The sequence below is a fragment of the Felis catus genome, chromosome A3, assembly GCF_018350175.1.
Source record: "Felis catus isolate Fca126 chromosome A3, F.catus_Fca126_mat1.0, whole genome shotgun sequence".
NCBI classification, from domain to species: Eukaryota; Metazoa; Chordata; class Mammalia; order Carnivora; family Felidae; genus Felis; species Felis catus.
The window spans coordinates 27927576-27944382 of NC_058370.1; the positions used below are offsets into that span (position 1 = coordinate 27927576).

The following is a 16807-nucleotide window of genomic DNA, read 5'->3' on the forward strand; positions in this document are numbered from 1 at the left end:
TGTCTGCACAGAGCCCGACGCGGGGCTCGAACTCACGGACCTCGAGGTCGTGACCTGAGCGGAAGTCGGATGCTTAAACGACTGAGCCCCCGGGGCGCCCTGGTATTTGTTTTTAACTTTGGGGGGAACTCCCACAGTGTCTTCCACAGTGGCTGTATCACAGGCCAACACAGCCCTCCGTGCCTTCATAACCTCGGCCTCTAAGGTCCCTCCCTCCACAAGCTGCCTCTGGGATTTCCAGGCTGCCCTCCCTGTGAGTTCTGGAATGCAGGCTGAAGCCTCGCACCCCATGGCTTTTGCCAGTGCAGTTTCCTCTGGCTGGAAGGCATCCTCCTCCTTCTTTTTTTTTTTTAATTTTTAAAAATTTACATCCAAGTTAGTTAGCATCTAGTGCCACAGTGATTTCAGGAGTCGATTCCTGGTGCCCCTTACCCATTTAGCCCATCCCCCTCCTCCCACAACCCCTCCCCTAACCCTCAGTTTGTTCTCCAGATTTATGAGTCTCTTCTGTTTTGTCCCCCTCCCTGTTTTTATATTATTTTTGCTTCCCTTCCCTTGTGTTCATCTGTTCTGTGTCTTAAGGTCCTCCTATGAGTGAAGCCATATATTTATCTTCCTCTGACTAATCTGGCTTAGCATAATACCCTCTAGTTCCATCCACGTAGTTGCAAATGGCAAGACTTCATTCTTTTTGACTGCCGAGTAATACTCCATTGTATATATATATCACATCTTCTTTATCCATTCATCCATCAATGGACATTTGGCTCTTTCCATACTTTGGCTATTGTTGATAGTGCTGCTATAAACATGGGAAGGCATCCTCCTTCTCGCTTTGCCCCCTTCCCTCCAACCTCCTGGAGATACCAGCTCAGGGGCATCTTCTGGGAAGCCCACCTGCCGCCAACCCCAGGCCGAACCCGGAGCCCTGAGCTCATTCTTCAGGGAACTTACCTGGTTGGACCACAGAGATGTCGGGTGACTCCATCAGCCTCGAGGTTTAAGCTCCTGGAGGGCGGGGGCAGAAGGGCCATCCAGGATCCTTCAGAGGTGTTCTCAGAAAGTGGGAACTTTGTGGTTTTTTTTAATGGTTTTTATTTTATCTTTGAGAGACAGCGTGCATGAGCAGGGGAGGGGCAGAGAGGGATGGGGGACAGAGGATCCGAAGCGCACTCCTCACTGACAGCAGCAAGCCCGATGCGGGGCTCCAACTCAGGAGTTGTGAGATCGTGACCTGAGCGGAAGTCGGACGCTTAAGTGACTGAGCCACCCAGGTGCTCAGAAAGTGGGAGCTTCTAGTGGCATTTATTGAGTGCTTGCTGTTTGCGGGTGCGGCGCTAAGCACGTGCACTTATCGGCTCAACCCTGGTTGAGAGATGTTCTCATTGTCCCCATCGTACAGAGGAGACTGTGGGAGCTGACTCACGCACCTTCACTTAAAGGCCGCTAATGTCAGAAGACCTCCAAGGACGGTGGGTGAAAGCAAAACCATGGGGGGGAGGGCAGGGTCAGATGGAGGTGCCTTTTCCAAATGCCAGATCACTTACCCCCTCACCTAGTCCCAGACAGAACGCACTAGCGCGGCTAACTCCGTGATCTACGCATTCTTCCGCGTCTCCTTTCTGTGTGCGGGATTAATCTTGGACCATCTTTGCGCATCAGCACGGAGAGATCCTATCCTTGCTCATTATCCATTCCAACATCCCTTCTGGGAGGCAACAATTGAAAACAACCCGAATGCCCTTGTAAGGGCAAATACAAATAATTGTCCCTCGTGCCAAAGAGGGAGACACCCCCCTCTCCCTTCCCTTAGAGCATTTACTCTAGAAAACTTGTAAATTCTTCCCCTGCTCCTTTTAGGTATACTCAAGTCTTTGAAAAAGCTGAATAAGCCTCTAGTCAGTTTTGCCACCCAGGATCACTTTTCTTACGGATGGGAGAGCATATCCAGAAGGTCAGTGTCCCATCACCCAGTCTCTGTGGGAGGGTAGGAACCTAACATCAGCGTTGGGCTCCAGGTTGCAAAAAGTCGCCTCTTGTAAAGATAGAAATTAAAAAAAAATTTTTTTTAATGTCCATTTTTTGAGGGGGGGGGAGGGGCAGAGAGAGAGGGAGACACAGAATCCGAAGCAGGCTCCAGGCTCCGAGCCGTCAGCCCAGAGCCCGACGCGGGGCTCGAACTCACAAACTGTGAGATCGTGACCTGAGCCGAAGTCGGACGCTCAACCGACTGAGCCACCCAGGCGCCCCAAGATAGGAATTTCTTTCCCCTGCAGATAAAGACAGCTAGCCCAATTGCCAGGTGAATTCAGGAAGAATTGTGACAAACGGGGCCACCTAGTACCCTTCTTGAGGACTAGTTATCGTCTGAGAACATGGAGGTCGTAGGCTCGTATCTGCTGGAGGTCATAAAAGGGTGGGGTTCCTGCCTTTGCAATCTCTTCAGCGGATTGTCTGATGTGCGCCACAGTCTGGTTTAATGCTTATTCAGTAATAGAACTGTTTTTTTTCTCTGCCACTTTTGTGGAGAGCTTTTCTGATTGGTGGGAGATTTTTAAATTAAAAAAAAATTCCAATTTTAGGGAGAGAGAGAGCGAGAGAGCGTGCATGGGTGGGAGAGAGGGGCAGAGAGAGAGAGAGAGAGAGAGAGAGAATCTCAAGCAGGCTCCACACTCAGCATGGAGTCTCATGGTGGGACTCGATTCCACGACCCTGGGATCATGACCTGAACTGAAATCAACAGATCCTCAACCCACTGAGCCACCCAGGCATCGCAGTGGGAGATTTTGTTTCAAATGTTGTCTCCAGTACCTTCAAATGTCTTTCTACGGAGGACTGGTTGAATAAATTTGGTACCCCCACACGATGGGATATGATGTGGTCGTAGGAAAGAACCAGAACCCTCTCTCCATTTTCGTTGTTGAGTGAAAGGTACAAGGTACACAGTAGTGTAGCACTTTTTCTGTAAAAAGAGTCTGTATTTGCATTTGCATAATCTCTGTAAGAGTGAAAAAGAAAATAAAGCGCGTGCGTGTGTGCGTGTGTGCGTTGAGGGGAACCGGGGCAGATGAAGGAGAGGAGAGATGGGATTTTTTTGCTGAACATCATTTTATATTTTCTGACTTTTGAAACATGCGACTGTATTATCTATTCAAAATAAATTAAAGGGAGGGCCGGTGGCAAGCAAGCAAACCACTGAAGAAAAGAAGTCCCAGGACCGGACATTCTCTAAGCCTTTGATTCTGTTCGTTTCTGACCTTAGCCTTGACCTTAGAACTGAAAACTGATTATATTGATTTTAGAGGGCTGATCTTAGTTTAAAAGCAGGGAATGTCTCTCTAAAAAAAGAAAAAAGAAAACAAAATAATAATCGGGTAGCTGATGCACTCCTCCCCAGCTGAGAGAGCTGCTTCCCAGGGTTCTCGGGTCCAGTTCTCAGCCTTGGTGGCTGGGGGAGGGGAGGGGACTCACTTGAGAGGTTTGGCATGGCCCCCCCCCCCTGCCTCCCAGAAGGTCCCTTGCTTTCCAAGAAGCCGGACTTCTTGAGTCAGGAGCGGTGACGGGAAGGGGTGTGTGGGGCACAGTGTCCATCCACATTGGGAACTGGGGAGTCAAGATGCCCCAAGATCCCACCATTAGCCAGGGGTCCTTTTACAAGCTCCTCTGTGAGAATAATAGGAAAAAGGATACCGGGCAGGGGTCGTCTCTCAACCCTCCTGGCCACTTCTCCCTTGTGTTGATGTGCACTTAACTTCCCTTGGGCGTCAGGTCAGGGAATGGCCAATGCTGGGTGCTTCTTCCCTTTCTCCCTGTGCTCCGCCTGTGAGGTAGGTGCTATTTATCATGGTCCCCATTTTAGGAAACTGAGGCACAGAGAAATAAGTGACGGGCTCGCCCCCTCTGCGGTTTCCCTTCGGACACCCCTGAGCCTGCCTCCGGCTGGGTGCTGCAAATCCGCCGTCGCCCAAGAGCCCGCGGGAGTTCTGAAACGGAACTGCAGGCACCGCGACCCAGCATTGGGGGGGCAGGGCTGTGCTTTGCATTTCCAGGCCCCGTGGGAGGCCCGTGGCTTTCTCCCCCGCTCCGGAGCGGAGTCTGCGTGGATGCGTAGGGACTCGGGCTCTGCCCCCCCGCTCCCCGCCACTTGCCCTGTGGCCTGGGCTGCGTGCCTTGCCCAGGTTTCCAGTGTTAGCGACGGGAGCGGGTCAGGGTCATGTAACGGACCGCGCCAGGGGTCCTAGGTGGGGCACTGCAGGCTGCAGAAGTCGGCGGACGAGAAGAGCCTGAACACGTTGACCAGCGGGAACATGAGCACAGCCCCGAGGAGGGAGCCCAGCTGCACCGCCGCCCCACACCACAAGAGGGCGCTGCGGCTGCGGTCGCGCAGGATCACGCCCAGCATCACCTTGACGTAGCTCAGGCAGCCGATGAACAGCACCCAGGAGGCCACCTGTGGGTACAGGGCAGGGGAGATGCAGAGTGAAGGGGGCTTTGGGGGTGAGCCCCAGGGGAGAAGGGTGCTTGTAGGGCGACCTAGCGGGCCTAAGGGAACCCCAGGGAATAACCTCCGAGTTGAGTAGAGCCTTTGGGGGCGACCCTCTAGGGCTAAGGGGGCCCCCTGAGTTGACACACATGCCCAGGGCAAAGGAGAACCCAATAGCCTTTATGTCCCCCCCATAACCAAGTCAAGGGCGTCTGGGAGAAGGCCACTGCTGACAGACGCATGGCCGTCCACATGGCGGGAAGGGTGCGGCATTCAGGGGAGAGGCTGGACTGTCACCTTGGACCAGCCACCTCACCTTCCTAAGCCTCTGTTCCCAAATGAGAGGCATCCCTCCCCTGTCCAACCCCACCTGGGGCTTCCTCGGGGAGCAGGCCCAAAGCCTTTGGTCAGTGGAAAGGGCCTTGGCTAGGTGAGGCGGGGGGGGGGGGAGCAGCTCCACAGGCCAGGTACTTACAATGAGGACTTCTCCACCCCAGTGGCCCTGCATGAGGGGGCAGGGGCTCATCACGGCCATGGCCATGTTGTAGGCCCCGAAGCCAGTCCCGAGCACTGTGAGGACGCCCAGGAATGGCAGAGACCTAGGGCAGAGTAGGGGAGAAGGACGGAGGAGATGGCAAGCCTGACCCCTGCCGCCTCCACCCCGGGGGGGGGGGGGGGGCGGGGGAGGGTCAGCGTCTCCGGGGTTAGAGGTCAGATCCACGTGGAAACTTCCAGGCCACCTGGCTCAAGTGGGTCAGTGAGGTTCCTGAGGGGCAAGACTGGCCTAGGTCACCCTGAACGTTAACAGCAGGGGGAACAGAATGGACTCCGGTGCTACAGGGACCCGATTCGGACCCCATGTCCCACTTGAGCTGTAAGACTGGTCTCTGAGCCCGTGTCCTCCCCTAGGAGGTGAGTGTCGCAGGCCTGTGGGGGCCTGTGGGGCAGAGTGTGCCGGGCCTGGCCCTGGGCCCCGCCCGGTATTTTATCTGTTGTCATTTCCTCCTGCAACATTCCAACCTCGGCCAGGAAGCCGGGCCTACTAGAAGGTGGCTTTGATCACAGCACTGGCACAGCAGGGGGTGTTGTGAGACCTCAGCTGACCCCTTCCCTTCAGGCTTCATCTACCCTGGTCTACGACGTGAGGTTGGCCTGATCTAGAGGCCCTGGTGGCCTTCCAGGTAGGCTCCGGGTGTGACAACGGAGGACACCGTCCTTCGTTTGAGGTCGTCACCCCTGCGACCTCCCTGCCTACGCTCTTCGCGACACCAAGACCCGTCTGTGGTCCTGAGTGAGAGCGGAGGGTCTGCCCCTGCCTCTGAGGACACTTCCTGCTGGAAGATTCTTGGAGCCCCTGGCTTTCAGATTCGGTATTTCTAACATTCTGGGTGTCTCTCATCCCGCAGATCTGTGGCTTCTTCTTCATCAGAAATCTCCAGTCTCCCGCCACAGTTGTAAGCCCTAAGGGAGGACACTCAGCTCTCTGGCAATCTGACCTTTTCTGTCGCTCTTCCCATTCTCCCTTCTTCCTGGGCCGAGGGAGGTGGGTGTGAGCAGGTCGGAGAGGACGGCCAGGGCGGAGTGGTGGGTGGGAGGTTGTGGGGCCCTGAAGTTCCCTGACTCCAAAGCCTGTGTCTCCTACCGGCGTCTGAACCCCCCACGGTGGAACCACCGAGGTTGCTTGGCTAAATTTGGCAATCTCAGGCCCCGATCTAGACTGGCTTAATCTGCATTGTATCAATTTGCCTAGCCATTCTTCCAGAACTGCAGCTGTAAAGGAGCCAGCGGGAGCTGGAGGCAGGAGACCAGGGCTGAAATCCTGGGAATTAGGCCCTTTCTCTGAGCCCCGGGGCTTCTATTTGTAGAAACTCAGCTCCTGCCTGCCCATTCCTTCTCAAGGGCCAATGGCAAGGCAAGTCAGCACTTACGTTGGACCTGCCACGTGCAGGCACTGCTCTAAAATCTTTACAAAATTAGCTTGTCTTATGCTCCCGGCCACCGTAGGAGGTAGAACTATTATCACCCCCATTTTCCAGATAAGTACCCTTGAGGCACAGGGAAGCGGAGTGACTTATCCAGGATCACAGAAGCTAGGACGTGACGGAGCTGGGATCTGAACCCAGGCAGTCAAGCCCTAGAAACCGTGTTCTTAGCCACTACACGTAGAGCCTGATAGGTGGGGTTTGGAATCCTGACTTCTGGAACGAGATCTGCCCCAACAAGAGTTCCCCAGGACCAGGTGGGACGGACCTGTGAGGCAGGAACATGGAGAGGAAGCAGGCAAGAGGGTTGGCCATGGAGCTGAGGGTGGCTGACAGGTGGTAGGCGATGGGGCCGTAGGACAGGCAGGAGTAGGTCTGCACGGAGGGCAGCACGCCGTTGGTGAGCGCGTTTACAAAGGCCACCAGGATGTAGATGAAGGTCAGGCGGGCGGGGTGGTGGGGGGCCGTTTTCTCCTCTGGATGCCCCTGGGCCTTGCTGTTGTCCCTTGGCCCTGGGGGGCCCGGGTCCTCCCCTTCCCGTGGCCGGATGGAGTGGAGGGTGACCTGGGAGGTGAGGAGGTCTTCTATGGAAGATTCCCTGGGTCTGGGCTGCCGCTGGAGGACAAAGAAAGCGGCCAGGCAGCAGGCCATCATGAAGGAGAGGAGGAGGAAGAAGACCAAAGGCGAGAAGTTGGCCGGCAGGTGGCGACTTTCCAGATGGACCGCGGAATGTGCCGTCCCGGCAAGGTCAGACGCAAAAGTGCTGTTAGCTCCCTGGGGAAAGACACAACAAGGCTCAGCCGGGTCCGCGGGGGATGTCAGGGCACAGGTAACAACAATGTTAATAATAATGTACAATAAATAGCATGCGTTGTTAATAAGGGATGAATGACATAACACATAACTCCTAAGGTAATGATAATAAATGCTCACGAGGTCTGACGGCTCCCTGGGGACCAGCCCTTTGCCTGGGTCAGAACGGTCTGTGTTACCCGAGGGCCATAGGGAGTGCGTGACAAAACCAGTCCACGTGAGTCCACTTGATTCTGACTTAGGAGCTCCACCTTTTCCCACGCTACCGCCTGCCAAGGGCTGCCAGCCACAGATGTGTTCTGAGCAGGGGCAGCGTCACCCAAAGTCGCCCTGTGGGAAGGTGGCCTGGTGTGGCCCAATCCCTCTCTCGCTTTTTCTTTTAAAGCTTTTAAGTCCTCTCCAGGCCCAGCGTGGGGCTCGAACTCACAACCCGGAGATCAGGAGTGGCGTGCCCTACCGACTGAGCCCACCTGGCGCCCCACGGCCAAATCGCTTTTCGAGAGATAACCTATGGACATCTAGATTTACGCGTGGGACACTTCAAACGTTTAAATGTCTTCAACCAAGTCAAACAGTCAAAGTCAAAGGCTTGCAGGATACGGCCGCCTGGGGCCACTGGTCTGCGCCCGGTGATGAACTGCTGTGGTTTGGGCAACACCGGGTGCGTGTGAGGTGTCTAAGACCCAGGGGGAAACAAAGTCTGACATGTGAAACAACACGAAGCCGTGGCTAAAGCCTACGGTTCTTGGCCCTGGCCGTACCTTAGCATCACCCGGGGAATTTTGAGGAAATACACATTCACAGTCCCGATTTTGCAAGCTGGAAACGCAACACGCTCTGAAAGTGAGCTCCCCCCGGGGGCAGGTGATGCCAGAGCACAGCCGGGTCAAGGACAGCGGTCTACCCAGCATCTAGGAAGCACGAGCCCCCCACGCGGCCCGGTCTGTGATCAGTCACAGAGCGCGGCCATGGGAAATGTCGGGTACCTGGGGGAAGACAGTCTTCCTGGTGGTCTCGGCGCTTGGGGTGGTTTCTAACGGCTTAGTGACATTGACACAGGTAGTGAGACCCGAGCCCTGGGCAAGAGCCACCAGCGCAGGCAGGAGGCCGCTGAGCCCTTCGCCCACGAAGAAGGTGGTGAGGTAGTGGGCGGGCAGCCGGCTCATGAAGGGCAGGAAGGTGACCGACGAGGTGCAGTCCACGAGGGCCAGGAAGAAGGTGAGGACCATGAAGGCGATGCTGTGAGGGCCGTCCAGCACCCAGGGAGTGACATTCCAGAGGAAGGCGAAGAGGGTACAGGTGATGGTGCCCACGCCCAGCACGGTAAAGATGATGGGCACCTCCGAGAGGCAGCCAGGCTGGAAGTGATGGAGCAGGGTGACCAGGAGGGGGCCGATGTTGGCCAGCTGGATGATCACCGTGAGGTAGGAGGGGAGATACCACCCCTCGGGCAGCTCCGTCACCAGCAGGGGCAGCTCGACCCAGAGCCCGTTGATGGCCACCCAGGAGCCCAGCCCGAAGGTGCAGACCAGCAGGTGTATCAGGAGGGGCATGGCGATGTCCGCCCCGTGCCGAACGAAGCCGCCACCTCCCGGATCGGCCTGCGGCGGGGCTGCCGGAGAGAAACATCAGGTGAGCGAGGCGTCAGGGTCGCCATCGGTGACGAGACAGTGCCGTGGAGCCCAGGTGTTTCCTGATCTTTCCCCTTCTCCTGAACAAGTTGGCTCTTGGTGATAGGAAAACGGACGCATTCTTTGATGGCTAACCTTTCCAGAGGGGAAAGCCTCCCTAACAGTGGCCCGTCATTCTAGAGGCCGCCAGAGAGAAGTCTGACACATTGAATCGCACCGCTGTTGCATCAAAGCAAGCTAACAACAAACCAAGCACCCTCTTCAAAGAAAAAGGAAAGGAAAGAAAAAGAGAAAAGAAACAAAAAGGGAATCGAGGACAGCGACCGCCCGGACCTCATCGTTGGAATGAGATGCAAATATGTTAATGAGTTACTGCGTCTTAAACAGTGCCTGGGGCCCAGTAAGGGCATAGGCACCATTTCGGAGAGAAATGTTGACTGGGCCAGTCACCTCCTTTTGCGGATGGGCGGGGTCCGGGGAGGTGGGATTTGGAGCTCGTCCCCTGCAGCACTTGGCCTCCTAACCCCCATGGGAACCCAGGCCTGATCCCTCAGTCCCTCCCTCTTCACCTGTCAGTCTTTCTTGTTCTTCTAGAAGGGGCAGAAGCGTCTCTGTGGCTTCCCCCCCCCCCCCCCCCGGGGAAATTCCCCACACCTCAGTGGCTCTTTCCGGGTTCCCACACACAGATCTGACTCTCGGGCCCCAGATGAACTCTCTTCTTCCTTCCTCCACCGAGGGAAGCCAATCCTGGAGCAGAGGGCAGTCCGACCTGCTTTCCGTCTCACCCCACCACCTCCTTTCTGGGGGCCTGAGGCAGGTAGCTTAAGCTCTGGCCTCTCACCTGTTGAGGCCAGCCTAACAGCCTGGAACAGGCCTGGCTCGAGGCGAGGCAAGCCGAGAGGACCCACGGAGACAAGCTCCAGGCAGCTGTCGCCTGGAGAGGGCCTCTCTCACAGGTCTGTTGTGCCCAGCTTCTCGGCCGCTCACTGCCACCTGAGACCAGAACGTGGTCCAGGACGGGCAGGATCTCACTGCGACAAAGCTGCCCTACACCAACTCAGGCAGAATTCTGTCTACGATCGGTGAACCGATATGGAAGGACAAACAGGGAGAGGTTGAATGATACTCCAAGGCAAATGGCTGCTGCCTCCCATGAGTCCCTCTTCCTTTCTTCTTTTGTTGTTACAGAGACCAGATTTTCGGTTGGGCAAACAGCCACCAAGCTACAAGAGTACAGGGGCGCCTGGGTGGCTCAGTGGGTTGAGCGTCCGACTTCGGCTCAGGTCATGATCTCACGGTTCGTGGGTTCGAGCCCCGCGTCGGGCTCTGTGCTGACAGCCCCGAGCCTGGAGCCTGCTTCGGATTCTGGGTCTCCCTCTCTCTCTGCCCCTCCCCTGCTCACACTCTGTCTCTCTCTCAAAAATAAATAAATGTTAGAAATTAAAAAACAAAAAGCTACAAGAGTATACTTCCCAGCCTCCCTCGCAGCGGTGCATGGCCATCTAATCGAGGCCAGACCGATGAGGCTGTGACGACTTTGAGAAGTCTCCTTAAAGATGAGGGGGTGTACCTTCCCGCTCTTCCTCCGTCCTGCTGTCTGGAATTCGGGTGTGGTGCCCAGAACTCCAGCAGCCGTTTTGCGCCAAGAGGGATGGTGTGGGGGCTAGAGGGAGACTAGACTTCAAGACTTTGTGGCACAAAGCTGCAGGACCAGTCCTGTTCTGCCTGCCACTGAACTATTTTGCTTGTTCAGTGTTGTTTACATTGTAAGTAAGCTTTCATGTTGTTTAAGCTACTCACATTATATATAGCAAAACACTGGCCAAGCGGACAGACATAGATGTTCAAGGATATATCAGACTGGTTATAGTAGCCAGAAACTAACATTTATCTCCTTTATTCTGAGTGTCCCAACTCGGAAGCTCAGGTCTTGCCCTAACGGGAATTTGATCAAAAACCAAAACCAAACATTAGTTGTTGAAATACACCTTAAAGAGGCATTGACAAGTTACGAGTAAACTCGGGGGCAAACATCTTCCAGAGAAATGCAAAGAGATGGATGAATGCAGGGAGAAAGAGAGAGAGAGAGAGAGAGAGGGAAAACAAAGAGCCTTAATATGGGATTTGATGCCAAGGGTATAAATTAAGCCGCTGAGTCATTTCATATTGATAGGTACCGCACTCCACAGCGGAGTCAAAACAGTAGCAAACGTCTGTCTTCTGAGTAACATTCCCCCAGAGTCTCAGACACGCCAGGAGAAATGGACAGAAACAGTCAACGGTCGGCGGTGCGGTGTGGATTCAGTGCTCTAGGCCTTGACCGCAGAAGGTAGTGTAAAATAAACAATAGGGGAGGCAATAAACGATATTTCTAATAAAGAGGAAGAAGTCAATAATTAAAGGGAGGAGGTGGATTTGCTAAAGAAAGATGGTTACTTGTATCCTCCGAAAAGCTACTAAAATAACGAGAGAGTTCAGCAAGCTGTCCAGCCACACGTTCATCCACGCCTGTAGTTTTCCTGCACAGAACCAGTCAGAAAACCTGACTTGCTACGGTACTCCTTTGGGAAAAAGAAATAAAGCTAGATCTCTTTCTTACTTCCTATTCCCAACGCCTGAAAAAGGTATTCCAGCCGGATCAAATATTTAAATAGTTTTTAAACGAAAAGTAGAATGTTAAGTGTAAAATCACAAAATTCTATTCCTGAAAACATCATCACGCTGTGTTGACTCACTTGGATTTAAATTAAAAACAAAAAATCATTAAATATATGTACCAGGTATAAAATCAAATATATCAGTTTTTCCATTAAGTGCAAAAATCACGAAATTCTATTCCTGAAATCATCATGGTACTGTATGTTTAACTAACTTGGATTTAAAGAAAAAAAAAATGTGTTAAAAAAAAAAAAAGAATAAAGAAACCCAAAGAAAATATAGGCAGAGGGAACAGCTTGTGCAAATGTCCTGGGGCAGGAAGGAGCCTGGGCCAGTGCGGCTGGAGCAGTGGGCTTGATGGGGAGATGAGGGCAGATAGGCAGGTAAGGAGCCTGAATTTCATTCATGTGCACTAGGTTCTATGCACTGAAAGACTGAATCCCTACACCCCAGAGCCGAGTTCTCTGGGTTCTGTAATTTGAGGGAAGTGATTTGGTCCCACAAGTCTCTTCTCTTGGCTAGAAAGCAGTTATGATGGTGGAATGGCCCAGCCTAACCCATCTCCTGCGTGGCTCTCCTGCCCTGGCCTACTTTCAGCACATACCGAGTGCCACATGCTCCTGGACCTGGGAGACACTGATGGGGGATGTGGCCATCAGTGAAACGAGTCAGGGGCGGAGTGGGGGAGAATGTCCTAGGCAGAGGGAACTGCGCGTGCAGAGTACCCTGTGGTTTCAGAGCACTAAGGAGTGGCTCAGAGGGAGTATGCTGGGGAATTTTTTAAAAGTCCTTATCTCTCTTTTCTCTTTTTCTTATAGTGACCTTGCAGTGCGGGGCATTCATTCAACCAGTATTTACTGGGCACTTGCTGTGAAACACTGAGCAAGTCAGCAGTGATGAGGGCTGTGGGAGGGGAGCAGAGCTGGGAGGGCGGCATTCCTATCCGGGACTGTCAGGGGGAACATGACGGAAATGTGAGAGTGAGCGCTCCCAGGGGAGAGCAGTGCAGGGGGCGGGAACAGCAAATGCAAAGGCCCTGGGGTGGGGCCTCACCTGCCAGGTCCCAGAAACAGCTCTTGGTGTTGGGAGAACCAGGAGGCCAGTGTGGGAGGAGATGGGCAGGTCACACAGGGCCCTGGAGGCAAGAGTTTAGGTGTTTTCCCTGAGCCCAAGTCTCCCTTCCTGGGCAGAGGGAGGACCGGCTGTAATTTCGTTTTACCATAATCACGCTGGCTGTTGCGAAGAGAGTAATGCGGGGCCGGGGCAGGCGTAGGAACGAGACCTGCCAAATAGGTTAATTATCAGGAAGCTGGTGGAGGAATCCAGGCAGAAAGAGACAGTAATGATAACAGTAATGAGAATTGTAACAACAGCCATCATCTACTGGCCAAGCGCTTTACACACACTCTCCATCAAATCCTCTCCACAATCCCGAGGTGGGCAGGATGAGTTAACCGTGGCTCAGAAGAGCAAAGTAATGTGCCCGGGGTCACCCAGCGGGGTCAGCTGGGAGCTGGGGTTTGAACCGAGGCACGTCTGACCGTCACGGCCTGAGCAGAGAGCCCCGGAGGCAGGGGGATCGTGAAGATGCGGCAGGGGCCACACTGAGCAGGATCCCTTTCCACTCACCCCCGGGCCTCCCCACCGCGTGGGCCGGGCCGGGGAGAAACGGGGTGCCGGCCTGGGAGAACCTGAGACAGACTCCAAGGCCTAGATACTTCCTGGGGCCCCATCAGCGACTGTGGGGGAACAGAACCCCAAGGCTTTGAATGAGACTCTTCAGGCTCAGTCTGCTCCATGACACGTGGGCACAGAGGTACAGAAGCCAGGAGTGTCCCCCCCCCCCTCCCCGAAGAGGTCTCTTTCCTTCAAAGTTTTGCAGCGGAAGCTGAGAGTCCTAGGCCCAGGGGGGTGCAGGGGGTGGGGGTCGGGGGCCAGTGTACCCTCAGTGTGTGGCCGGGCCACCCTCTGCCCCACCAGGAGGGAAAGGCCCTGTCCGACCTTGACCATCGGGAGGCTCCGGTCCCGAACCCTCCCCGGCTCTCTGCTTTGTGCCCTCCTCAGTTCAGTTGCGACGATTTATCTGTGTCTTATCTCTTGAGTGCCGACCTCTCCCACTGTAGTATAATCTTTGTGTGAGCAGGGCCCTGTCTCTCTCCCAGTGCCAGGGTGGCCACCTAGTTTGCCAAGGGCTGGGTCGACAGCCTGCCTCAGCCATGCGGGTTGAGTCGACCTGGCTGGCCTGGGCCATGCCAGCTGGCAGTGTGGGCACGGTCTACACCCGCTCCTGGACAGGGGTCTGAGTCAGTGTTGTCCCAGAGTCCTCGGTGACCCCCGCCTGGGGCCCGGCCCGCCCTCATGACAGAGGTGGGGAGGTTGTCCGGGCTGGAGCAGGATGGCTTTGAGAGGACAGAGCAGGGAGAGAAAGAACCAAAGCTAGAAGCCAACATGGGCAGAAAGAGAGACAGAGAGACGGAGAGACAGAGGCGGGGCAAAAGGAGGAGGTGGGGCGGAGAGGGCAGGGGGCGGGAGGGGAGGCGATGGAAGTAGGGGAGCAGCAGGGTGTGCTGGAACCCTGGCCTGGCTCAGCCACCGCCCTCACCCCCTCACTCACGTCCACATGTATCAAGGGGCCTTCTCCGCCTCTGATCATCTTGGAGTCCCTGGGCCCTCTCCAACTCAATGTTCCCATCTCACAGATGCGGGGAAACCGAGGCCCAGAGAGGAGGCGGTGCTTGCCCACACCGTGTCCCCCCCCCCCCCCCCCCCCCCGCATCCTCCCCATCTCAGGTTGTGGTGGGCGTCCGGGCCTGTGCTCACCCGCTGTGTGTCCTCAGGCCAGCTGCTCACCCTCTCTGGGGCCTGGTTTCTCCATCGAAGAAAGGGGGCGGGGATGGGCCTGTTCTGCGGGTCTTGGCTGACAGGGAGGAAGGGAGGAGATCATGGGAGCCCAGCAGGCCGGCTGGCAGAGACTTCCAGCTCCCTTCCTCCTCCTCCTCCTCCTCCTCGGGGCCTCCCACGAGGCTGACCTTGGTCAAGCAGCCTCCCCTCCGTGCTCATCCCAACCCCCAGCCCTCCTGCCAGGCTGGTGAGGCTCCAGCGCAACCTGGCAGGAACGGCCGTCTAGACTTCCCCAGCGGCGTGTTCATGCAGCCGGGCAGAGGTCGGTGGGGGGGCCCAGTCTTTTGGCCCGGGGAGGAGGGGGCTGGAGTCCACCGGGCGTCCCAGCTGGGCTCCCGGCTCCGACGGACCGCAGAGGGAGAGGCCCTTCGTCCCTCCTATCCCTCTGGCCTCCAACCCAGGAGTCTGAAATGGGGGGTGGGGGGAGGTGGGAAGCTACAGGCCACTGGCTGTCCCCCAGATAAGTGCCCCCCCCCCCGCTCAGGGCCCCGTGTCAGCCGGCCCTCGGTAGAGGCAGCCGTGCCCTCAGAGGCCCGAGCCGCCCAGTTTCTGCCGGCTTACCTGCAGGTCCCGGTCCCAAGTGACTCTGCCTGGGAGGGGCGGAGGCGGCCGGGTTAGTATTAACCTGCCCCGCCCAGCCCAGCGGAGGGGGAGGGGCGGGGGGCGGGGGGCGGGGCTGTCGGCTGCACCAAGAGCCTACTGTGTGTCTGGAGCCCGGCCCGGCCACCCGGATCCTGAAGATCCCGATGACCCCGCGGGCGCAGCAAAGGGCTCACATTCTCGGGCGCTTACCGCCATCCACATTTTATGAGGGTTGACCCCGAGAAGGCAGAGGACCTGCCCAGGCTGCCTCTGGCCTTGCCCCAGGGCCACCGTAATTCCTGTCACTCCAGGGGCAGGGCTCCCTGGAGCCCCAACTCCTGGTGCGAATAGTGGAGTTTAAGCAAGTCACTTGGAAAGTGGGGGTGTTAACAGCGCCCTCCTCATGGGGCAGAAGTCCTGACAGGCAGTGGTGTGTGCCAGGCACCGAGCTTGACATGAATCCGTGTATCTACTCTTCACAGCCTTTGGGGGGGGGGGGGCTACTATCGCAATCCCACTTTACAGATGAGTTAACAGAGGCCCCGAGAAGGCAAGAGCCGCGGCCAAATAACGATCCGACAAATAACCGCTTTGCCATGTTGCCGTCGTTCATATCTGATGAAACCTTTCAGGGATCCTAGGTCGCGGGCAGGCAATGCTTTTTCATTTCCTACTTTACAGGTGGGGAAGCTGAGACTCCAAAGAGGTTCAGCGACTGGCTCAAGGTGTCCTGGCTGGTAAGCGTGAGGTCATATTCGAACCCAACTCACACGGCCGGCCGGTGGCTGGAGTGGGGGGTGGGGCCGGCTGGGGTGGGGAGCGTATCGCCCAGGGCTTGGGGCTTGTACATTTGTTCATTGCCTGTTGACTTCTGCTGGGAATTCTGACCTGCTTTCTGCCGTGTTCTCGGAGACATTCAATTGCTCAAGAGAGCAATCACTCTCCAGGCAAAAGCTTGGGAGGAGAGGCGAGCAGACCCCCCTCCCTCTCGGCTGGCAGGGGCTAAGGAACCATTTGGGCTGCGAGGACCCAAGAATGTGCTTCCTGGGGGGCCTCCACCGGGACGCTGCTCCTGTCCCCTCCTCTGATGCCCCTTTCTGACTCCAACCATTCTCCCTTCGGTTGGATCCGCATCCCTGCTGGTGTGGTTTCACTTCGCATCCCTGCTGGTGTGGTTTCACTTCCTGCCACATCATCGGGGCCTCTTAGGGTATTTTTGTTTTCCATTTAAAAATATCTTCAGGGGCACCTGGGTGCCTCAGTCGGTTTAAGCGTCCGACTTCCGCTCAGGTCACGATCTCGTGGTCTGTGAGTTCGAGCCCCGCGTCGGGCTCTGTGCTGATGGCTCAGAGCCTGGAGCCTGTTTCTGATTCTGTCTCTCTCTCTCTCTCTCTCTCTCTCTCTCTCTCTCTCTCTTTGCCCCTCCCCTGCTTGTGCTCTGTCTCTCAAAAATAAATAAATGTAAAAAAAAAATTTAAAAATGTCTATATTATCAACCCTCAAGGACTCCCTCTTGCTCGCTAAATTAAGAAAAATGCCTAAGCCTCACATTTCTGTCCCTTCTCAGCTGGGACCAATAAACCTTGACAATTTTATCCTTGTTCTTTCTTATATGTAGCCAGAACTGCTTACCATTCTCTAAGTATTTATAGTACATCGAAGCCACCAAAATTTCCATATGAATTCTTCTACTAGAATACCCTTTCTGTCCCATCTCTGGCACAATCCTATCTGTAATTTCAAAGCCAATCTCAAAT

At 55.5% G+C, this 16807-nt stretch overlaps 2 protein-coding genes across 6 annotated transcripts in view; one reads left to right on the forward strand and one right to left on the reverse strand.

The window, feature by feature from the left end:
- The window catches only part of FAM110A (family with sequence similarity 110 member A), a 132240-nt gene that overhangs the window by 88157 nt on the left and 27276 nt on the right, over positions 1-16807 (forward strand). The window lies entirely within an intron of this gene.
- Positions 1148-15081, reverse strand: SLC52A3 (solute carrier family 52 member 3). Of its 3 annotated transcripts, XM_019826707.3 has the most exons (6): positions 15030-15081; positions 14388-14484; positions 8265-8890; positions 6734-7239; positions 4959-5082; positions 1148-4450 (listed from the first exon to the last, which is right to left on the reverse strand). In XM_019826707.3, exons 3-6 carry the CDS (start codon positions 8829-8831, stop codon positions 4238-4240), a joined length of 1410 nt encoding a protein of 469 aa, XP_019682266.2. In that variant the 5' UTR covers positions 8832-8890; positions 14388-14484; positions 15030-15081; the 3' UTR covers positions 1148-4237. The 3 variants fall into 3 exon arrangements, with proteins under 3 accessions (XP_019682266.2, XP_044909717.1, XP_044909716.1); XM_045053782.1 differs by lacking the exon at positions 14388-14484 and having other exon boundaries at positions 15030-15062; XM_045053781.1 differs by lacking the exon at positions 15030-15081 and having other exon boundaries at positions 8265-8893; positions 14388-14821.

Coding starts and splice junctions, on each gene's coding strand:
- SLC52A3 (XM_019826707.3), bottom strand. CDS start 8,831: ATGCCCCTCCTGATACACCTGCTGGTCTGCACCTTCGGGCTGGGCTCC. Junction 7,240..8,264: donor GGAAGACTGTCTTCCCCCAG/GTACCCGACATT, acceptor GTCTTTCCCCAG/GGAGCTAACAGCACTTTTGC. Junction 5,083..6,733: donor TCCATGTTCCTGCCTCACAG/GTCCGTCCCACC, acceptor ACTCTGCCCTAG/GTCTCTGCCATTCCTGGGCG.